Source organism: Mustelus asterias, chromosome 24 (genome assembly GCF_964213995.1).
Source record: "Mustelus asterias chromosome 24, sMusAst1.hap1.1, whole genome shotgun sequence".
NCBI lineage: Eukaryota > Metazoa > Chordata > Chondrichthyes > Carcharhiniformes > Triakidae > Mustelus > Mustelus asterias.
This window is the reverse complement of record NC_135824.1, coordinates 21,314,133-21,338,427: the sequence shown is the minus strand read 5'-3', so window position 1 is coordinate 21,338,427 and position 24,295 is coordinate 21,314,133. Positions and strand designations below refer to the sequence as shown.

General features: G+C 42.3%; 2 protein-coding genes across 4 annotated transcripts in view; both read right to left on the bottom strand.

Annotated features, from left to right (window-relative positions):
* The window catches only part of cep152 (centrosomal protein 152), a 58,497-nt gene extending 43,603 nt beyond the window's left edge, over positions 1–14,894 (bottom strand). The window contains exons 1-4 of the mRNA XM_078241407.1: positions 14,756–14,894; positions 5,374–5,485; positions 1,433–1,536; positions 341–452 (exon numbers count right to left, since the gene is read on the bottom strand). Coding sequence (XP_078097533.1) covers positions 341–452; positions 1,433–1,536; positions 5,374–5,460 — 303 coding nt within the window. The 5' untranslated portion in view covers positions 5,461–5,485; positions 14,756–14,894. The remainder of the gene's footprint in view (positions 1–340; positions 453–1,432; positions 1,537–5,373; positions 5,486–14,755) is intronic.
* A 7,396-nt stretch (positions 14,895–22,290) lies between these two features.
* Positions 22,291–24,295, bottom strand: part of LOC144511260 (SHC-transforming protein 1-like) — a 110,523-nt gene continuing 108,518 nt past the window's right edge. For 2 of the 3 annotated variants that reach the window (XM_078241402.1, XM_078241400.1), the window contains one exon: positions 22,291–23,721. In XM_078241402.1, the coding sequence (XP_078097528.1) occupies positions 23,605–23,721 (117 nt within the window). In that variant the 3' untranslated portion in view covers positions 22,291–23,604. The remainder of the gene's footprint in view (positions 23,722–24,295) is intronic. The other variant, XM_078241401.1, reaches the window with a different exon arrangement.

Genomic DNA, 24,295 nt, shown 5'->3' with positions numbered 1-24,295 from the left:
AAGATAAGAATTTCTACTGCAATTTTTAACAAATATCAATCATTATGAGGGGAATCAGAGTGTTGGACCCTGATAACACACACATGAAACCACCTGTAATACACACAGAGCATCTCAGTATTATTATTCCTCAGCAACTAATTCACACCAGAAAAATACTTGCACTCTCGAACACAAGACAGAAATTTGCCGCAGCCTTTTTAAGCACATTAAGTATTGCAGATTTGTATGGTGCCAATGCATAACATCAATTCTACAAAGAGCCTTTGTAATTAGTTGCAGATTTGTTTAATTTAGTACATTAAAATACATACAAATCTACTGAAAATAAACAACTTACTCCATTCTGCCCAATTTGTAAGGGATATTCATTGGAATAACTATCTTTATCCCTTGGCATGTTGCTTCCTTCCTGTTCAGTCCAATCATCCTTCTGTTCCCAGGTTTGTTGACTACAACAAGGTAATGATTAGTTAAATACAACAAGTTTAATTAATATTTTCAGCCAATGGGGTGCCAATTTAGACAATAATCTAAATAAAGCTTGATCCCCTATTATTTAGTTGTGCAGCATTCATATGCTACAGCAACAATACATCGAGACATCAAAGTGTTGCTGCTAGAGCAGCTGTATTAAGAACAGATTAACTTTCTAGGAGTGTAACAACACAAAATTATAAAATGAAAGCAAAATACTGCGGATGCTGAAATCTGAAAAAAAAACAGAACGCTGGAAAAACTCAGCAGGACAGGCAGCAACTTGTCTCATAATCTAGACAAGAGGTGTTGACTAAGTTCAGCCTGGGTAAGCCAATGATGTTTTCTAGTTCCTCTACCTCTCGCCTCCACCAAGCTGTTCCTCTCTGTACCTTGTAATCAGGAAAAATATATACATTATGGGGCATCTGCTTTAAAACTTCCCATCCTATATACTGTGCACTGCAACAATGTAAGGATCAAATTTAACAATTCACTGCTCTTGAGGTAGCAACCAAATTACAATTAGTGCATGTGTATTTATCCCAAGCCCTGACCAGGTATTAATGCTTATGTAGTACTGTAACAAACCTAATTAAGAGGTGGATTTTTTTTTAAAGTAGTGGGAGTTTGACAGGATTTGGCCATTTACAAAGTGAAGAGGACACTAAAAGGGACCTTTTTGCCAAAATTGACATGTTCCCACAGGATTACATTTCATTCTCTATGGATTGAGCAAGTAGTCACATTCTCAGACTTAGAGACTGATTGATTTTTATGTTGATGTCAGAATTAATTTCATTAGGTTGCATTTTTGGTCATTACATTTCTTGACAATTATTACTTATTTCCTCTCCTTCATAGTTTTTTTACCTAGTAAAATACTGTCTACTGTACTACTAGCCCTACCAATTACACCGAATGGCATGTGAAGTCTATAAAAAGAATTTCTTACCCGTTAATGACATTACAGCGAGAGTAATTCAATTCTGGAGAAGAAATGTCTCTGCTGTCCTCCAGCATGTCATCTGGAAGTCCAGTCAACAGTAATTGGTGCAGCTGAAAATAAAGAATCACCAAATAATAAAATGTTACTACAATCAGACACCATTTCTAATTTCCACCAAAGGATACACTATCAATTCTCCCTCTCCCCTCCCAAATAAAAACACATTTCCAACTTGTTCTGTTAATTTAGAAAGATCAATGTTTAGAGTGGAATTTTTTTCTAATTTGCATCCGTAGTTCCCAAAAAGCTTTACTAACCAATAGTACAGTGATATGCAAAGCTTCCTCCACAATGCCAACAAAATCATGGCCTCAACTTGCGCGTTCCTCTGACACTGGAGTGGGTTTTGTGTACTTTGCATATCAGCTGTGCTTAGATTTGTTGGGAAAATTTGAAATTCTTCAAAACAGGCTGGTGCAGTAGATTAGCATATTTTCTTTTCACCTATAAGAAACAGCTCTGAAATGGAGATTAAAGAGATTTTCCCCATTTGAAGGTGGTACATGGTTTCCATTGCAGGTTCCAGTTATTTGTCAGGAACAGCCTAACATCAACTACAATTATTACTTTCAGATACCATGCTTTTAAGGAACAATTTTAGTTACCTTTACATTGTGTACATTTGTGACTTCTCACGTTTGATTTAATAAACTGCAGAGTGTAGGAAGGGGTTCAGATATAAACTCCATTTGTAATCTTTCCCCCCTACAGGAAGGGGCACAAATTGAAATTTTGAAAGCACGAGCACTGAAATATTATGTTCATTTGTTTAGCATTATAACTTGCTGTGAAAACTGAAGTGCACCCAATCTCCCAATTTATTTTATCTGGATTTCATGAAACAGTGGAGGTAATTTTCAACAGCACTAAACAGTCCTCCAAGGTGGCAAAGATTGGGTTTTGAACTGAACCCGGCATTTTGGGCAAGTCAAAGGAGCTTAATTTAGGAACATTGTTCAGAGGTTAAGGAGCTGATTGTCACTTAAAACATCTGCTAGTGCTCAGTAATAAGGAAGCTGCACAGCATTTTGGCGGCTATCCCTTGTCGTAATGCCCTCTAAAAACAGCCAACTGTTTGGACTAAATACAACACTAATGTGGATTTCAAGCCAAGGACCATGGGATTTAGGAGCAGACCATTCAGCCCATCAGCCTGCTCAGCCATGGCTGCTCTCCTCAAGGTTTCAACTGCCACCTATAGCCTTTGACTCAAAAATGTCTAAATCTGCCTTGAACAAATGCAATAACCCAGCCTCCACTGCTCTCTGTTAAAGACAATTCAACAGAATAACAACCCTTTGAGATGAAAAATCTCATCTTCACCTTTAAAGGGAGACTCCTTATTCTTAAACTATGCCCTTCATTCCATACTCTCCCATAAGAGAAAGTTTCACTTTAGCTAGCTCTGCTTTCACACCCTTACTGTTATTCAGGTTTAAAACACCAGTCTTAGACCAACATTTCAACCCTTCAAAATGAAATTCAATCATGTTATGATTGCTGTCATCTAAAAACTCCTTTGCCATGGAGGCTAGTGATTAATCACGTCTCATTGATCACTAGATCAGTCTGCTTCTTGTTTGGTTCAATAATGCATCGATCCAAGAAACTGTCCCGTATGCACTTTATGAACTCCAGGCTACCTTTGCCAAAGTAAGGTAGGCACTTCATATGGATATCAGTGATGCTTTGTGTTGACTTGACATATGTTCTTGACATGCCTTAAACCTCTGGACGGCGGCTTCGATGTTATTGTTCATACTTAGCCTTTAGAATGCTTCTTCTGAGAGTTTTCTCACGAGAGTGATTAAATAGCTGTTGAAGAATGTCAGGTCATAAAGATTCTGGCATGATGACCTGCCTGCCTTTAAAAATGACTCCTTATTAATGTCCTGGTTAAAGACAAAATAGTCTCACTTGTTCATGGACATGCTGAATTGCATCAGCCCATCCTTCAATTATAGTTTTCCACAGATTCCGTAGCGTGGAATCTGTTACTGTTTCTTCTTAGAGCTGCTGGCATTTTTGTTGCGGAAATGTACCAGATCATTTGATGAACTTGCATTCACCTGCAAGTGAAACATTGCAGCTCCCTTGAAAGTTGCCCCTGTGGTCAATCTTAGCCAATAACAAGTAGTCACCAACTTTGAGGGCAGATAATTGGAATCTTGGCAAACATGTCAGATGGTGTGACAGTATTTATATTTTCCACAAGATTGTCTACGTGAAACCTGCGTTCACCACTCATCTCATCATGCACATAATTTTCTGGTTCAGCAATCACTTCTAGAGCAGGAAATGAGGTCAAACAGTGCAACGCCAGCAGTGAAATGAAAAGGACGATCAGGTGGTGTCCTTCTCCCTGCTAGTCCCACACCTCCCCCACCACCCACTCCCCATCCGCCAGAGTTTCAAACAGGAATGTCTTAATAGCACAGCACCCACTTAGTGCCTGTTTACACCCTTTGACAAGAATAACCCCACTGTGTCTGAACAAGAGTTAAATAATTTTTACAATGTAATATTGCAGTTAATTTAGTACCCGAATGTAACATCTCATTATATACCTTAACAGAACAGAACAGTACTGTCTTTGAATTCATTTTGAATAATAAATTATGTATTCGTTGGCCTTTTGTTCAGGTTTTGTTTTAAAGTCATTCATGGGATGAGGGCGTCATTGGCTAGGCAAGCATTTATTTATTGCTCATCCCGAATTGCCCTCGAGAAGGTGGTGGTGAGCTGCCTTCCTGAGTCTCGGCAGTCAATGGGGCAATGATTAGATTGTCTTGTTGGAGACATTGCCTGGTACATGTATGGCACAAAAGATACTTGTCAGCCCAAGCCTAAATATTGTTCAGGTCTTGCTACATTTGGACATGTACTGCTTCAGTACTGAGCCGTTATGAATGGTGTTAAACATTGTTCATCGTACATTCTTATTTCTGACTTTATGATGGAAGGAAGGTCATTGATGAAGTAGCTGAAAACAGCAATGACGAGGACAATACCGAGGAAATCCTGCAGCAATGTCCTGGAACTGAGCTGACTGACCTCCAACAATCATTAATTGTCTTCCTTTGTGTTAGGAATGATTCCAACCAGCTAGGAGTTATCTCCCTATCCCCATTGACTCCAGTTTTGCTAAGGTTTCTTGATGCCGTACTTGGTCAAATGCTGCTTTGATGTCAAGGGCAGTCACTCACACCACACCAGGTAAAATGCCCTGAGATGTCATTTGTTTACTGATGCTTCTCATTGCAATAGCAACTTAGAAATGGCCATAAGTCCAAGACCAACCTTCAATAATAAATTGAAATTGATTTTCAATACTTTTTTTCCAATCAGCAGCACAGTAACAATCCTGATCATTCTTCAATAAAACAAATAAAAAAGCAAAATGAGAGAAGAAAATGCAAAACAGAGAAAAAAATTTGTACGAGAAATAGATTCAAAGCACCTGCTCTATTGTGAAGGAACTTCACCTTGCTCACCCATTAATATCCCAAATATAGAAAATGCTGCAAGAGGTACAAGATGAATGATGACTTCCAAATGAAACTGTTTGCAAAACAAAGTGAGCAATTAATAAACAACCACATAAGCTGCGCCAAGGTGCCTCACTTCTGCCAATAGTCCTTTTAAGATGAAATTCACAATATTAGTCCCATATCTGAAGCAACTTACTATCCTTCTAATGAAACATTCCTATAATAATGCAAGTGCTGGATTTATGCAGAAGGAAATGTCAGCTAATCAGAAAACTCATATCAAAACGGGGACAATCACTGACCTGGCCAACATTTTTATTTTTCCCAGCTCATAAAAAAATGAAAGGGCTGTACATGAAAAATAGGAAAGGTGGGATGGAAAGAAATTGGCATTACCTCTTGCTCTCGTTCATAATCTTCTCTGTCATACTCCTCATCCTCATCTTGGGTTGGCAAAGCCACATTGTCAAAGTTCATGGACATCTTCAGAGGATTTAGAGAAACAACCCTAACAGAAATGCAATAAACTTAAATTGTGATTTAAAATTCAAACTATAATTACACCATTGACTTCTAGGAACAATTTCAACTTTTAAAATTATGGTAATATTAACACTTTGATTACAACTTTATTACAAAATGCTGTAAATTGTTACAAAAAAATAGTGACTTGGACTTGAACTCCTGTTGCACATTGGTAGCATTTTCACCTCTGCTACAAGTCCCACATCAGGACTGGAGCACAAAGATCAAAGCTAACACTCTAGCAATGCATTGAGGAGTATTGTACACTGGAGGTGCCGTCTTTTGTTAATTTAATATTTTTATTCATTCATGGGATATGAGCATTGCTGGCTGAGCATCTATTGCCCATCCCGAATTGCCCTTCAATGGAGTAGGAATTTCAGAGGGTACTGTTGTGGATCTGGAGTCACAAATAGGCTAGACTAGGTAAGGGTGGCAGATTTGGTGAACTGGGTGGGTTTTTATAATAATTGATAATGGTTTCATGGACTTTTCATTCCACCGTGATGGAATTTGAAGCCAGGTCCTCAGAGCACTGACCTGGGTCTCTGGACTCCAGTGACAATACCACTACACCACCGCCTCACACTACCAGCCGATGGAAGTACTTTAAGGCCCCCTCTGTCTGCTTGTGGGCATGGATATAAAAGATTCCATGGCACTAGGTTATCAGAGGTAGGCAAAAGTTACAATTAGATCAATTATGATCTTACTGAATGGCAGAGCAGGCTGAAGTGGCAAGTGGCCTACTCTTACACCTAATTTGTATGTTCATATTTCAAAGAGCAGGACATTCATCCCAAGTAATCGGTTCAATATTTTCCACTTTTATTTCGTATTACATATTAGTCAATTAAAGCCATAAAAAACAGATTACCTGGTCTTTATCACACTTGTTTATGCCTGGTTTCCCACATTATAACAATGACTACACTTCAAAAAGTACTCAATCAGCTGTAAAGCACTCTTGAGATGTCTGATGGAAAAGTGCTATATAAATGTATCCCTTTAAATTTTTTCTTGTTTTATCATAGATTTGTCAGTGCAAAGTGGTTTTGGCTTCATGCAAAGCTTATGCAGTGCAAGTCACATATTAAAAGGCCCAAGTAGAATTCAAAGCAGGGAGGAAGAAAACTCTGTTTGAATCTCTTTAGTTGGGTTTCCTGCGCTCCCATAGCACAACCCCTAAAGTTGATATGGTTGAGGACATCCACTTTTTCCAAAGCCTCAGAGGCCCTCAGCTGATCTACTCAAATCATTAACATATGCATCATCAGCCATAGTTTTTCCAGCTTCCACATCACAAAGAAATTCCCTCAAAGAATCCATCATTACCATTCACCTCCATCTTTCTCGTTTACATACTTCTTGACATAACATCTGCAGACATGAGATCATCATGACAATATCTAGCTCCAATTTCTCCCATCATTTCTCGCAAACTTTCTAACATTTTGTCTAAAATTCAGCCCTTGATGAGCTGGATTTTCTCTTCAAGTAATCATTAGGAAAATTAACTATTTTAGCTCACAATACAAATTCCATATTCCCTTTACAAACTCCATTACCCTTTCCATCAGCCACCTCAGTCTTACCAATACTGTTTCCATTCAGTCCGGAAATGAGGATCTGACCCAACATCTCCTCCATCACAAAGTGCCTAGAACCACTTGTGCATCATAGGCCAACTCCGTCACTATCTCAGCCCATCCAATGAAACCATCCATACCCTGGTCACAACTTCAATGCTTGTACAGCCGATCTTCTGTGTTCCACCCTCCATAATCCTCAGCTCGTCCAATTACTATTACCCATATTCGATCCTGCAAACAGTCCCAATTAAATAACTCTTTCTGCACTGTCCAACTTCTCAAATTTTAAATGAGCATTTTTGAATTTAATTTATCCATTGCCTCACTACTTTATCTCTGTCACCTTCTCCAGCATTAGAATCCCTATCAGAAAAATTGTTACTCGTCTTAACTATATAAATGCAAGTAATAGTTGAGTCTCACTTTACCTCACACTGGTGGCAGGTTGCACTAACTCAAATTAAACTGCAATTAAAATACAATTACAGCAAAATCAAACTATTTCACAATGATGTGATAGTGTAACTGTACACATTGTTAGTTATAACTGTGACAGAATCTATCTTTCCAACCTCAACCTATAATTAGGAAGGCAAAGAGAGGATATGAAAAGATATTGACAGGTAAAAACCAAAGAAAATCCCAAGATATTTTAGCTGTACATTCAGAGCAAGGGAATAACAAAGGAAGAGGTAAGGCCTATTGGATGTACATTGAAACTTGATGCAGGACACGGGGGCAGGGTTCTCAATGAGCACTTTGTCTGTGGCCCTCACTTTTGTGAGGGATGACATTCTGGTTAAAGAGCAGTGTGAAATAAACAGTGAGAGAGCAAGTACTGGAGGGAATGGCATCTTTGAAAGGTAAATAAATCAACACGGCCAGAAGGATTGTACCCCAGGGATAAAAGTTAGAGAGGAAATAGCGAATGCTCGGAGGATCATTTTGTAATCCTCACTAGATAGAGGTGAAGTCCCTGAGGACTGGAAGTCTCTGGAGGGTTATACCATTGTTTAAAAAGAGTATAAGGAATAGGCTAGAAAATTATAGGTCAGTTAGTCTGACTTTGGTGGTGGGCAAATTATTGGAAACAATTCTGACAGACAGGATAAACTGTCACTTAAAGCACAGATTGATAAGGGATAGCCAGCACTTTTTTTTTTAAAAAGGGGAAGATCACATCTTACTGACTTAATAGAACTTTTTAAACAAGCAAAGATGGATGGGGTTAGTTCAGTGGATGTTGTCTGCATAGATTTCCGAAAGGCATTTGACAAGGTCGCAGATGGCAGATTGCCCTGGAAAGTGAGATTTCATGGGATACAGGTGAAGGTGGCAGATTAGATCCAAATTTAGTGACAGGAAACAAAGGGTAATGGTCGTTGGATGTTTTCGCAAAAGGAAAACGGTTTACAGTGGTGTTCCATAGGGCCTTTGTTGTACATATTACTAATTTAGACTTAAGTATGGGACGCATGATTGAGAAATTTGCAGATGACAAAAATGGGCAGCACGGTAGCAGTGGTTAGCACTGCTGCTTCACAGCTCCAGGGACCTGGGTTCGATTCCCGGCTCGGGTCGCTGTCTGTGTGGAGTTTGCACATTCTCCCTGTGCCTGCGTGGGTTTCCTCCGGGTGCTCCGGTTTCCTCCCACAGTCCAAAGATGTGCGGGCTAGGTTGATTGGCCATTCTAAATTGCCCCTTGGTGTCCCGGGATGCATAGGTTAGAGGGGTTAGTGGGTAAATATGTAGGGATATGCGGATAGGGCATGGGTGGGATTGTGGTTGTGCAGACTCGATGGGCCGAATGGCCTCTTTCTGCACTGTAGGATTCTCTGATTCTATGAAAAACCGGCTGTGTAGTTGATAGCAAACAGGATAGTCATCAATTCCAGAATGGTATCAATGGCTTGGCTGAGTGGGTGGAGAAGCAGCAAATGGAATTCAATCCAGAAAAGTGAGAGGTTATACATTTGATAAGAGTAAACAAAGCCTGGGAATACGCAATAAACAGGAAGCTATTGAGAGAGGTTGAGGAAGAGAGACACCTTGCAGTGCGTGTCCACGGGTCCTTGACGTTGGCAGGACAGGTGGACAAGGTGGTCAAGAAAGCATGCAGACTGCTTCCCTTTATTGGGCGAAGTATTGAAAACAAAAGCAAGGATGCAATGATGGAACTGTGCAAAACATTGGTCAGGCCATTGTTGAAATTTTGAATACTGTCCTGGTCACCACATTACAGAGAGAACATAATTGCTCTGGAGAGATTGCAGAGATTTACAAGAATATTGCCAGGGTTTGAAAATGCAGTTATGAGGAGCGATTTGATAGGCTAGGGTTGTTTTCTTTAGAGCAGAGGAGGTTAAGGAGTGGCCTAATTGAGGTGTACAAAATTATGAGGGACCTAGATAGGATAGACCCCAGGAAAGACTGGTTTCTCCTAGCGGAGGGGTCAATTGCCAGGGCAGAGATTTAAGGTGATTGGTAAAATGCTTAGACGCTATATGAGGAAAATCTTTTTCACCCAGAGGGTGGTGAGTATCTGGAATTCAATGTCTAAACTGGTTGTTGAGGCTGTAATGCTCAACTCATTTAAAAGGTACCTGGATCTGCATCTGAAGCGCTGTAATCTGCTAGGCTGTGGACCAAGCTATGGCCAGTGTGGACAAGATGGATTGAAAGCCTCTTCCTGCACACTAGCTTTTCTATGGCTCTTTTGGTGGACTCCTGTGTCTATTTCTCATGATGCTAGTAATTATCATGAAACTAAGATTGTCATTAAAAAAATTGGCTCACTGATGACCTTCAGGGGAAGCAATCTGCCATCCTTAGCTGGTCTGGCCGACTACACATGACTCCAGATCTGTAGCAATGTGGTTGGTTGACTCTTAACTGCTCTCTGAAATGACTCAATTGCATTAAACCTCTGCAACAAAGTAGCATTGTCTCACCAGCACCTTAAGGGCAATTGCGAATGGCAATAAATGCTGGTCTTGCCAGCAGCACTTGCATCCCAATAAAGATTATTTAAAAGTCTATCTTAAAGAAGTGTTCAGACACTTACACATGATCTGAGCTGCCATGCTTGGCATGTCAGCTTTAAGTAATTCTGTGACAGGGACTACTGTCTTGTCTTTTGATATTCATTCACCATCTCGGGCATTTTATGTGGAAGTGGTGTGAATGGTGGTTCAAGGTTGTCAGAAAGGGAGCCAAGCTTGGGTGATGCCATGTGAATCAATAAACCACCTGTACATTTTCTGAATATTTACCATATAGAACTATTCAAATCGTCACAAATTATAACCTGCATAGTGCAGTGCTGCCAGATCAGCACTACCTAACAGGACACCAGTCCCAGAAAAGTAACACCAAGCTGTTCTATTCCACTCACTGGTGGTCACTGTTCAGATTGCAGCCACAGATTTTTTTTTGCACGAGCAGTGGTCTTCAATTGTGGCTGATGAGATACAACAATTAAAATGAGAGGTGTAAACACTGGGAAAATGTTAGATTTGACACTTATGATAGTTTAAAGTGACCACTACAAACTTGGTTTAAAATGCAACTTTTAATACACTTCAAATTCTAAGCACAAACATGGGGTTACTTTTATTTTTTAGAATGACATACATCTAAATAACTTTTGAAACCAAAATGAGAACTGTAAATGAATTAACAGCTCATGGGTTTGTTTCCACAATGCCTATGTCACTGAATTTTGCAACTTGATTGCCAGAATATTTATAAATTTGAGTACATTCAACCACCAGCATGGAACTAATCGCCAACATCACACATTATTAGGGTTTTAATATCATTAGATATTGATCAAATGCCACACAACAGGCTTGTCAGCAAAGTTAAAGACAATGGAATAAAAGGGACAGCAGAGATGTGGTTGTGGGAGGGGCATGATCGGCAGCTCAACATTCTGAGATTTACAGGGGAGGAGGTTAAAGGGGAGGAGTCAGTGTTTTATTAGTTAAGGAGTCAGTTACTGCAGTGAGAGATGATGGGCGGAATTCTCCCCAAAATATTCTAAGTGTCGAATTCACATAAAAACTGGAGTAATTCACGCTGATTTTTCAGTTGGAGTGCAGAGAAGAATCTCCCATACTCTGCACTGCGGAGGCCACCAGCGTGAATATCATTACATTTCGGGGGGTGGGGCCTATTCCCACTGGAGAGGCTGAAATCAGCGCACTGAGCGGGTCATTGCACATATGCCGATCTGTCAGTGCCGAGATCGGTGCATGCACAGTGGCCCCGCACTGCCGGCCTCCTGATTGCTGGCCAGCTCAGCGACCATCGCAACGCCAGCTCGGCACCCCAATGGACAGTGCCAAGGTGCCCCCCAGTGCCAGGGGGCCCAGACTGGCACTGCCAGGGTATAAATGCCCCGAGGCACCAACCCCCCCCCCCCCCCCCCCCGATCCCCTGGGGGCCCCAATGGCCCATTTTACTCCAGTGGGGTAGGGCCGTTGGCTCTGCGAAAGTGGGGAGCTAGTGTAATGCCCGCTGGAGTGAAACACTGGCGGGTTGGGAGACGCTAGAGGGCCCAGAGACTTCAGTCCCAGACTCGCTAAACATATTCAAATAATATTAAAATGACCAGTTAAATGGTCTGTGCGTCTCCCCGCCGATTTCCGGCAAGGAGCAGACGCCACCGGAAATCCTGCGCTGGGAGACGCAAGTGGGGCGCGAACGCTCACGCAAACACTGCGAATGGCCGCAGCGGGATTCTCCCGGTCCGCTGCATTAGCAAATTAGCGCAGTGGGATGGGAGAATTGCAGCCAATATCTTTGAGGGAGCATCGAATAAAGCTTTGTGGCTAGAGCTTAGGAATAAAAAATGGGTAGTCACATTGCTAAGTGTTATTATAGACCCAAGGTAGCAGGAAATTGAACAACAAATATGGGCACAATTCGCAGAGGTGTGTAAAAACAACAATAGGGTAATTTATTTTAGACGATTTCAGCTTTCCCAACATTAATTGGGATAGACACAGTGGTAAGGGCTTGAATGGAATGGATTTCTTGAAATGTGCACAGGAGACCCTTTTAGGTCAATTTGTGGAGGATCCAACAGGGGACAGCGCAGTGCTGGACCGAATTCTGGGGAATGAACCTGGACAGATGGTTGAGGTGGTGTTGGGGGAGCATTTTAGCGATAGTGACCACAAGAACATGGTACAATTTAAGCTTGTTACGGACAAAGAAATAGACAAGTTTCAAAAGAAAAGTTTTGGATTGGGGGAGAGCCAATTTTAGTAAAATAAGGCAGGATCTGGCCAAGGTGGAAACAGCTACTTGTGAGGAAATCTACAGAAGAGTGGGGAGGACCGAAACAGAGAGTGATAACAGAAGGCTGCTTTAGTGACTGGAAGCCAGTGTTCAATGGCATACCACAGGGATCTGTGCTGGGTCCCCTATTGTTCGTCATTTATATAAACAATATGGATCACTATGGGGAAGGGGGAGAGGGGGGTAGGAATAGGAGGTTTGCGGATAACAAAGATTGGCCGGGTGGCTAAATGAGGTTGATTGTCTTGGGCTACAGGAAGGTCAAATGGACAGGTAAATGACAGGTGGAATTGAACCTAAGAGTGAGGTGATATACTTTGGAAGGATGTAATTTGACAAGGAAGTATTCAATGAATGGCATGACACTTGGAAGTTCTAAGGAACAAAGGGACCTTGGTGTGTTTGTCCATAAGTGTCTGAAGGCAGAAGGGTATGTTAGTGGGATGGTGAAAAGGGAGTACGGCACATTTGCCTTTATCAATCGAGGTATAGATTACAAAAACAGGGAGGTCATGTTGGAGTTCTACAGAACTTTGGTGAGGCCACAGCTGGAGTACTGTGCGCAACTCTGGTTGCCACATTATAGGAAGGGTATGATTGCATTGGAGAGGGTGCATAGGAGATGTTGTCCGGGATCATAGAAATCATAGAAACCCTACAGTACAGAAAGAGGCCATTCGGCCCATCGAGTCTGCACCGACCACAATCCCACCCAGGCCCTACCCCCATATCCCCACATATTTCCCACTAATCCCTCTAACCTACACATCTCAGGACACTCAGGGCAATTTTTAACATAGCCAATCAACCTAACCCGCACATCTTTGGACTGTGGGAGGAAACCGGAGCACCCGGAGGAAACCCACGCAGACACGAGGAGAATGTGCAAACTCCACACAGACAGTGACCCAAGCCGGGAATCGAACCCAGGTCCCTGGAGCTGTGAAGCAGCAGTGCTAACCACTGTGCTACCGTGCCGCCCCAATGTGATGGAACATTCAAGTTATGAAGAGAAGTTAGATAGGCTTGGGTTGTTTTCATTGAAGCAGAGGGGGCGGGGGAAACTGATCAAGGTGTACAAGATTATGAGGGGCATGGATAGTGTGGATAAGGAACAGTTGTTCCCATCAGTCGAACAGTCATGAGGTAACAAGTTCAAGGTGAGGGGCAAGAGGTTTAGGGGATGAGAGGAAAAATCTTTTTATCCAGAGGGTGGTGACAGTCTGGAATGTGCTGCCTGGATGAGTGGTGGAAGGTTGCTTCACATCCTTTTAAAAATACCTGGATGAGCACTTGGCACATCACAAAATTCAAGATTAAAATGCTGGTAAATGGGATTAGGTAGTTTGTCAGGTGTTTCACATATCAGTGCAGACTCAATGGGCCAATGTGAAAAGAAAATGTGGGAAAAGGCAGGGGAGTGGGATGGTGAGTTTTTAAAAATTCATTCAAGGGATGTTGCTATTGAGGCCAGCATTTATTTGCCTATCACTAATTGCCCTTGAGAAGGTGGCGATGAGCTGCCTTCTTGAGCCGCTGCAGTCCCCGAGATGTAGGTATACCTACTATACTGTTAGGGATGGAGTTCCGGGGTTTTAACCCAGCAAAAGTGAATGAATAGTGGTATATTTCCAAGTCAGTATGGTGAGACTTGGAGGAGAACCTCCAGGTGGTAGTATTCCCAAGTATCTGCTGCCCCTGTCAATAGAATCCAAGAATCCCTAGAGTGTAGGAGGCCATTCGGCCCATTGAGTCTGCACCTACCACAATCCCACCCAGGCCCTAGTCCCGTAACCCCACATATTTACCCTGCTAATCCCCCTGACACTAGTGTCAATTTAGCATGGTCAATCAACCTAACCCACACATCTTTGGACTGTGGGGGGAAACTGGAGCGCCCGGAAGAAACCCATGCAGACACGGGAAGAACGTGCAAACACCACACAGCCAGTGGCCCATGGCCGGAGTTGAACCTGGGTCCCTGGCACTGAGGCAACAGTACTAACCACCGTGCCACCCTAGAAGATAATGGTTGAGAGTTTGGAAGGTGCTGCCTAAGGTGCTTGATGACTTCCTGCAGTGCATCTGAGATTACAGAAAAAGGTAGAGAAGTGGGACTCGGGAAGTTGCTCTTTTGGAGAGCTAGCATGGACAGGATGGGCCGAATGACCTCGTTTTACATTCTAATGATGATTCTAAGAAACAGAATGAATCGCAGTAGTGAAATGGCGCCTAAATTGATGATGAAGACGCTCCCAAGTAACAAGCACTTAATTTCCAGCTGATTTGGAGGTGATGTTGGTTGGTTTTGGGTACAGTAGGAACTTGAAAAACTGAAAATAACCGTAACTTACCAAGTGTTGCAGTTAACGCCGGAATCTGTGTCCGCTTCATACTGATATTTAAGTAGCTGCCCTGGTGAGCAAATTATATAACGGACCCGATGACCGACTCCACTAACTTGCTCTCACTCCTTCTCCCCCCATCACCGGCCACCATTAGGAGCAACCGCCGCTGATCCCACCTAGCCTTATAATGTAAATCGGGTGACGTATGTTGAGTGACAGGCGGTGCAACCATAGAGAGGCCAGAGGTGGGATTCGAATGGGGCCACCCTCCAATTGGGAGGCTGGGAGGCGGGACATCCGGTGGCAGTCCGACTTGTCCGTTACTGGCGCGAGGGGGAGTTTTTCCAAACCTGGCGCTCGAGCCGGGCGGGAAGAGCGCGGCCGCCCCATTGGCCGGCACTCCGTCACGTGGCCCCGCCGCTCGCTCTCAGAGGATGATTGACGGGCGGAGCTAGGCGGTTTGAAGGGCAGGTGAGGTGTTTAACATGAACAAATACAGCATTTTACTGCACAGCAACGGCAATGGCAACTAAGATCAAGTGTAAACGCTCAGGGAAGCCAATGAAGTTAATCCGAGGCTTCACCTGATGCAATCTTTTTAAAGCTCAGGGAGGGGGTGTAGTGCCTCATCCTGTCAACTTGGGTCTTGTTCGATCGAGTTGAATGTAGATGTCGATCCTTGTCTTGTCAGCTGGGATCTGGTTTGTCCTTCATGTGAGGACTCTGGTTGGATTTTTTTGATTAGGAATAAAGTACCAAAAGAAAACCAATAGCAGGATTTAGTATACAGCAATAGCAGGATTTAGTATACAGCAATAGCATGATTGAGTATACAGCAGAAGCAATAGGAGGATTTAATATACAGCAATAGCAGGATTTAGTATACAGCACAAGCAATAGGAGGATTTAATATACAGCAATAGCAGGATTTAGTATACAGCACAAGCAATAATAGCAATAGGAGGATTTAATATACAGCAATAGCAGGATTTAGTATACAGCACAAGCAATAATAGCAATAGGAGGATTTAGTATACAGCAATAGCATGATTTGGTATACAGCAAAAGCACTAATAGCAATAGCAGAATTTAGTATACAGCAATAGCAGGATTTAGTATACAGCAAAAGCAATAACAGGAGAGAAAATGCTGGAAAATTTCAGCAGGTCTGGCAGCATCTGTAAGGAGAGGAAAGAGCTGGTGTTTCAAGTCCAGATGACCCTTTGTCAAAACTCAAATTGTAATAGCAATAGCAGGATTTAGTATACAGCAATAGCAGGATTTAGTATACAGCAATAATAGCAATAGCAGGATTAAGTATACAGCAAAAGCAATAGCAGGATTTAGTATACAGCAAAAACAATAATAGCAACAGCAGGATTTAGTATACAGCAATAGCAGGAGCTTCACCAGTCTAAATTTTGAGCACTGGGACAACGGAAGTTATTTTAAGGCATTTGCAAACCCTGGCATTGAAAATCTAAATGTGGAGATGTATTGAAAATCTAACACATCTTTGTTCTTTGCTCTGTCAGTCAGAGTGCACATTCACAACAGAAGAGGAATTACTTATGTTGGTTTAGGGATAAGAAAATGTTGAATTGGTAAAAGTTATACTTACAGGTCATGATGTGGAGATGCCGGCATTGGACTGGGCTGGGCACAGTAAGAAGTCTCACAATACCAGGTTAAAGTTCAACAGGTTATTTGGTAGCACGAGCTTTCAGAATGTTGCTCCTTCATCAGGTGAGTGGAGTTGGGTTCACAGACAGGGCATATATAGACACAAACTCAATTGCAAGATAATGGTTGGAATGCGAGTCTTAACAGGTAATCAAGTCTATAGAGGTACAGACAATGCGAGTGGAGAGAGGGTGAAGCACAGGTTAAAGAGGTGTGAATTGTCTCAAGCCAGGACAGTTAGTAAGATTTTGCAAGCCCAGGCAAAGTGTGGGGGTTACAGGTAGTGTGACATGAACCCAAGATCCCGGTATAGGCTGTCCTCATGTGTGCGGAACTTGGCTATCAGTTTCTGCTTGGCAATTCTGCATTGCCGTGTGTCTTGAAGGCCGCCTTGGAGAACACTTACCCGAAGATCGGAGGCTGAATGTCTTGACTGCTGAAGTGTTCCCCGACAGGAAGGGAACATTCCTGCCTGGTGATTGTCAAGTAGTGTCCATTCATCATTATCGTAGCGTCTGCATGGTCTTGTCGATGTACCATGCCTCGGGACATTCTTTCCTGCAGCATATCAGGTAGACAACGTTGGCCGAGTCACAACGGTATGTACCGTGTACCTGGTGGATGGTGTTCTCACATGAGATAATGGCATCCGTGTTGATGATCCGGCACGTCTTGCAGAGGTTGCTGTGGAAGGGTTGTGTGGTGTCGAGGGTGGTTCTACCAAAGGCTGGTTAGTTTGCTGGTCTGCTGGAGGTTGCATGGTCATTTGAAGGCAAGTAGAGGGGGTGTGGGGATGGCCTTGGCGAGATGTTCGTCTTTATCGATGTCATATTAAAGGCTCCGAAGAAGATGTCGTAGCTTCTCCGCTCCAGGGAAGTATTGTTGTATACTTAATCCTGCTATTGCTATTAAAATTTGAGCTTTGACAAAGGGTCATCTGACCCACGGCAGTCCCAGTCCCCCCCTCCCCACCATCCTTCCCCCCGCCCCCGTAGTCCCCAGCCCCTGGCAGCAACCTCCCCCACGGCGATGGCCAGCCCTGATCAGCCTCTTCCCTCCTTCTGCCCACAAACCGATTGCAGAGTGGCAGCGGGACCCCCCCCACTCTCAATGATCTCCCCCCCCCCATAGATTCCCCCCCCCCCCAATACAGTGGACAGTGCCAAGGTGCCCCCTGGGCATTGTCACTTTGCCCCTTGGGCAGTGCCAGCAGGCCAGGCTAGCAATACCCAGGGGGCACCCTCCCTTATCCCCAACCTCCTGGGGCCTCCATGGCCCCCTCTTCATTCCAGCAGAGTCGGTCTGCCAGCTCCCTGATAGTGGGGAGCTCTTGGAAACTCTGCTGGAGTGAACCACTCCTGGCAGGGTGGGGAGGGGTGGTGCGGGATGGAGAGGCAAGAGGGCCTGGAGACTTCAGTCCCAGGCCTGCTAATAAAATTTAAATCAGAATTTCAGTATTCCAATCAGCTACGTACCACCGGAAATCTGGGCCCCAGAGGCCGGTGCTGCCCAGCGGGGTGCCCGCTAAACAGCCTCCATTTATGTCTTCCCCGGCCCGCTGCACTGCTAGAGCAGCGCAGTGGACTGGGAGAATCGTCCCCGCTGTTTGCATCGAAACCACACTCGACTGCCAAGAATGTCCTGTTGTCAAGCCAATAGGGTTGGGGAAATGAAGCATTTTGTATTGACAGCATCCAGAAAAAAAACCTGTATCAAATTCAAGACAAGAATAAATTTAAGCACAGTCAACAAAATGTGTGCTGGTCAACCAACATGGGCTTGCATTGATTTAAATCCTGTTTGCATTTCATCAAAGTGAAATTTCTTTTCATAAACATCAACCTCTGTTGAAACCTCAATTGCACAGCAAGTCTAAAGTTGTGCAGGGTGTTGTCTATCCCTTCAGATTTCCTACGTATTGCAATACTTTATTTGCAAAGCATGGTTTCAGTAATGTAGCGTTGGCCCAAAACTAACGTGAAACTTCCAGGCATGCATAGATCGCATGCTGCCAATACACATCAGGACTATGTAGAAGGCCTGATGCACGAATCTGTGCCGTAAAAGTGCGCCACATTTAATCTTCCAACTGGATTTTTGTTAAAGTGTCTGCACGGAAGCATAGCGCTGAAGCAGTTTGATGAAAAGTAATGGGAAAGCGCTAACTTTGCCTGCTTGCCCCGATGTTAGGTAAGTATGCCTGCTCATTTACTCAGTTTTTTATATTCTAGCTGCAGCAAACGGAGGCAGGAGACATAGAGAGATTCTATAGGTGGGCTAATCTTTTGCAAGAGATGTTTAAAATGCACTAAAAATGAAAGAAAGATAAGAGACGATCTCACCGGCTCATCTTGCTGGTCGATCGGCGTGGTGAGCCAGTAAGATCGAGAGAGGCGCAAAAAACCAGGTTCATGCCCATTTCTCACCTCTCACAATACTACCGGCACTGTGAAGCCAGCTCGAGGCTGATTATAATATTTAAATCAGAATTAAAATATTTTTAGTGTGCCTGGGACGGAATCATCCGGGCTTACTTGCCTTAACAGCCTCATTGGTAGGGCCAGTGGCCATTGAGGCCTCCCGGGTGGTTAGGGATGTGTGGGGGTGGGGGCACTGCCCACTGGGCACCAGGTAGTGCCAAGGCACGGGGCAAGGTCTTCAGGGAAACAAACGGGAATCAGCGGGTGATGGGGAATATCAAGACAGCGATTGGCCAGGGAAGGACAGATCTTTCAGTGTTTTGTGTACACTTGTACACAGTATACGGAGAGATAAAGGCAATAGTGCCTCTCACAGTCAGCAGCTGGCTTCCCTCCCTCCATCATTACTTTCCCTTCCTCCCTATTTACAAAAATAAGGCAACAGGACCATTGTGGTAAAGAACAAAGATATACTTTATTGCCAAAAATTTGGAAAAGCTGAGGTAGTTCTTATTCCAAATGTCATACTGCAGCTGCTTGAGTTAAATGTTAATATGGTATCAACATTTTGGATTTAAAACAATATTTTTGCTAATAAACTTTTTTACTAAACTTTATAAATGCTAGAAAATGTCTTATTGCAACATCAAAACACAACATTCAATACAGGATAATTATAACAGGATAACATAATAGAAGTAAACAACATATTTGAACAGGGAAATGTTTAAATGAAGGCATAAATACACTGGTAAACAACACAAAGCAAAAAAACCCCACAGATAAATGTCTTTTAACAATCTTTTTATTATGTCCTGAAACACATTTAAAACTTCTAGAGACAGCTGAAAGCTTGTGCCCTAGTGGACCTTTTCCATTCTAACACTTTTGACCAGAGCTGAACTATCTCTATGGTAAACAGCGTTTTATGACGTCTCAGAACATTAACAAGGAGACAGTTTTACTTACATTGAATGGACTACTTCATAGCAAACTCAATGTTACTGACACATCAAATACTGAGGGGGCTATCTTACCAAAAAATTCTAAGTGCCGAATGAATGTGAAAACGGGAGAGAATATACACATTGTTTGGGCGAGCTGTCGAACAGAAATGTATGGCATTAGTGCAAAAAGAAGCAAAATGTGATTCACGCCAGTAGGGGGAGTGGACCGAGTCTATTCTCACCGGGAAGCTAGCTGCTGATTGCGAAGGGTGGTATTACACATGCGCCTTGATCTCTCAGTGTTGTGTGTACAAGTGTACACAGACTACAGAAATCTGTCACTCTCTTCGCCCCCCCCCAGATATGCCCCTTCCCAAGGACATCCCCACCCAATCGTAGGCCTCCCTGGCCAATCAATGCCCTAATAGTGCTCTCGGTCGATCGCTGCCCCAATACCCTGCCACCGGCCAATCGCCGCCCCAATACACCCCGCCCCCCCCCCCCCCCCAGCCGATCACCATCCCGGCTAATGCCCGTTGCAGAGTACTCCACCTCCCCGTCATTGTCCTGCCCCATCATGGCTCCACCCCATCCCATTAGGCCCTGCCCCTTGGCACTGCTTGGTGCCCAGTGGCACTGCCAGGGTGCCAGACTGGCAGTGCAAAATTGGCACTGCCTCCCCACCCCTGACCACCCAGCCGGCCTCAATGGCCTCCGGTCCACCTGTGAGGCCATCGTGTCAGGTCCCTGTTGCTGGGGACCATACATGATCCTTGCCGGTGAGGACCATCACCAGCGAGGCTGCTAAGCCAAGTGAACCCAGACCATTCTGTCCCGGGCTCACTAATGATATTAAAATAAGTATTTTGGCACGGGGCTGATTTCGCTGGTAGATCAGGGCCAGTAAGGTCGCTAGAGACAAGAAACCATGTTTTTGTCTCTCTTGCGATCTTACTGGCTTGTCACACTGATCAACTGGCGTGATGAGCCTGTAAGATTGCCCCGAGTAAGCTGAACAACCATTACTCCCTTTAACTTTTATAGTTTGAAACTAGGATTTTAAGTTTTAGCAATTACTTTATGTATTAAGGTATATATATACCCTGGCTGAATGTGTTAAATCATGTTTCTTCCAGCACTGATCAGCTGTCCTAGGCACGACAGTTTGCTGTGAGAATGTTCACAACCTGCTTCCAAGCCATTGAAGTTTTGTAGATGGCTTAGACTTCCCACAGCCTGGAATATGAACTCTCCTCTGTTCACCCTGTTGCAGTAAGGTATCCAGCTGGTCGTCCATGAAGTTCTGACTTCTCATCTTCATGACTGAATTTTTATTTGTCATATTCTAAATTTACATACCAATACTTTTAAGCATGCCATGTAGAAAGTTATATAGTGCAGATTTATATAGTAGTTTCACAGATTTAAAATAACAAAACCTATGTTCACTGATAAATATTGAATAATGTCCAATCATAAAAATAAAATTACACAAAAGAAAGGAAAAAGCTTCAACATACCTTTATAGTAGCAGGAAATCCTTTTGATCTCTCTGCCTTCAATTTGAAACTGCTGTTTCAAAGCATGATCTCAATGGACATTCCCAATCTGGCCCCATCATAAGGAGGTATGGTCTAACCTCCCTCACAGTGCTGGGACCTGCAGAGGCTGTCTCACTGCAGGCTGAAGACTGTTGCCCGAATCAGGAGTTCAATCAGGATTTTTCAACGCATTTAAGTTCACAAGGAATTCTCCTATTTCCAGCAACTCATGGCTTTCCACCACTAGGAGGAAGTTATGGTCAATGAACAATAGTGCAAGCTGCAAAAATGTATATTTTTTCCCACCAGAGGGAGACGCATTGTTGAGAAATACGGAAGAAAAGTATTTTCAAAATGTGATTCTGTGAAGATAGCTTACTGCAGTTTCAGAAGATGACTCATCACAACATTAAAGGCTCAAAGCAGCATTTCATATTAATTGTATTCATGAGCATCATTTGGGATTATTTTAGAGGATCAATTGCATTTTGGTTAAGCATTTAACATTAAACTTGCCATGCAATCTATCATAAAAATTGGAATTTGGAACTAACTGTGTTCTAATATATACATGGCATTGGTCCATTTACAATTTCTTTGATGTGGAGATGCTGGCGTTGGACTGGGGTGGGCACAGTAAGAAATCTCACAACATCAGGTTAAAGTCCAACAGATTTATTTGGTATCACGAGCTTTCGGAGTGCTGCTCCTTCATCAGGTGTGTCACACACTCACCTAATGAAGGAGCAGCGCTCCGAAAACTCGTGAAACCAAATAAATCTGTTGGACTTTAACCTGGTGTTGTGAGACTTCTTACTCTACAATTTCTTTAATATTATAAAGTGAAAGTTAAAATTTAAGATATATAAATAGGCACTCGAGTGGTTGAATAATTAAAAGACTGCATACTATTCAGTGCATCCCATTGTAAAAAAACACGAAGCATTATTAGGTAGCAGTGAATAAAATAACCTTTTATTTTATACAGCAGAGCTGCACAAAATTATTTACAAATGATACTGCATTAGAAGTCATGCATCATTTAAATCTTTCAACTTTAAAAATACTTAATGAACTGATTTGCTTTAATAAACTGTTTCAATTAAATGGAGTTATCATGCAACAGAAATATCTTGTATCCGTTCTTTGAAGTCTGGCACTAAGTCAGACGGTGGCAAACATGGGAGAGAAACAATAAAATAAATCTTATAATCGTGCCATGCTTTGATAAAGGATGAAAATAACTGTCATATTGTACTTCAGCATGGAAATTCAGCCAAAATATTAAAAATATTATTCTGCTTCTGGAATTCTAACTTTCTCTTTGTTACCCTTCACAATATACAGCAGGCAATACACGTATAGAATTAACAAGCCATATCCAAAATTATTCACTATTTATTATTTACAAAACGTTTTGTCTGATCCTGCACAGTTTGTTTTCCTAACGGCTTCAGTACACTAGTAAATAACATAACTCGAATGTGAAAAAACAATTTTTCATTAGAAATATTTAACTGATTTATTTAATATGCATATACAAATATGCAAATACACATATGTACGTGTGTGTGTGTGTGTGTGTATAATACATTTGTGATAAATCTTTTAACACCTCAAAAAGGAAAAAAGTAAAGCCCTGTATTGGTAAAGTGCTTTTCAAAGCAATAAGGGAATTGGTACTCAAAAATGCAAACTGTATTGGCACAAAGCAAAGTATTACTAAACTCCATTCCATTTCCTAAAGGTTTTTGCTTCCTAGCATTCTGATGTAAAGGCAGTGAAACAGGTTTCAAACAAACAGCAGACCCGTATACAGCAAATTAAACCATTTGGAAAAAAAAGCTTCTTCATTTTCTGTAATATCTCTTTAAAATCAAGGCACATTTTTATGGTCTGCAGTTCATTAGGATTGGCTTTTGCATGTGCTCAATGCCATTTGTGCTTAGAAATAAAGAAAACAAACATTCACACTGTAGATGTGATTACACTTTGTTGTTATTTCTTGATTTATATTCCTAAAATATCATTATATACACTGACACATTTAAGTTATTACTTTCTTATAGCAAATACTTCAAGTCAGAAGTGCAAAGTGATTGTGACCATTGCAGCCTACAATTTTTTTTTACATTTTTAATTTCTTGAAAGGAACCTCGCAGTCTGTTTTCTCACAAATAAGACAGCTTTCTGAAATATCCTGGCAAGTGCAAATGGCTATATTTAAAAGCAAACTCCTTTGTCCAAGTTCCTTACTGTTTGTTTTAGACAGCTCTTTTAAGATAAATTTCATTTCCTGATGAGATGATTGGCAGCTGGTTGTCCACATGACAGCTGATCAAATGACTGACACTATCAAATACCCGGTCCTTTGTTCGCACCTTTACAGAAAAAACAGGAAGACAAAACACTTGTAAATAAACTGAATGAAATTTAAGGATACATTTTAGTTTTCATTAAAGCAACAAATTATGCAGTGCAAAGGATGTAAAATGCAGTGTTCCATGTTTAGATAATTAAAAACAATAATATCAATACTGATAACAATTGGACTGGGCGTCATAGGATAAGTAGGCATATTAGCTCAATTGACAGCTGTCAGTATGAACTATATTCAATAATTAACTACGATTGGACTTCTTTCCCCCCCCACTCCCAGTAGACTCTGTGAAGGAAACAACAAACACCTATATTACTACACACACAGGAGGCATAATGGTATTGTCACTGAAGTCCGGAGACCCAGGGTAATGATCTGGCATCTTGGGTTCGAATCCCACCACAGCAGATGGTAAAATTTCAATTTAGTAAAAATCTGGACCATGGTTGAGTGTTGTAAAAACTCATCTAATTCACAAATGCCCTTTAGGGAAAGAAATCTTACCTGGACTGGCCTACATGTAACTCTGGGTCCACAGCAATGTGAACTCGGTTCAAGGTCAATTTTGGATGGGC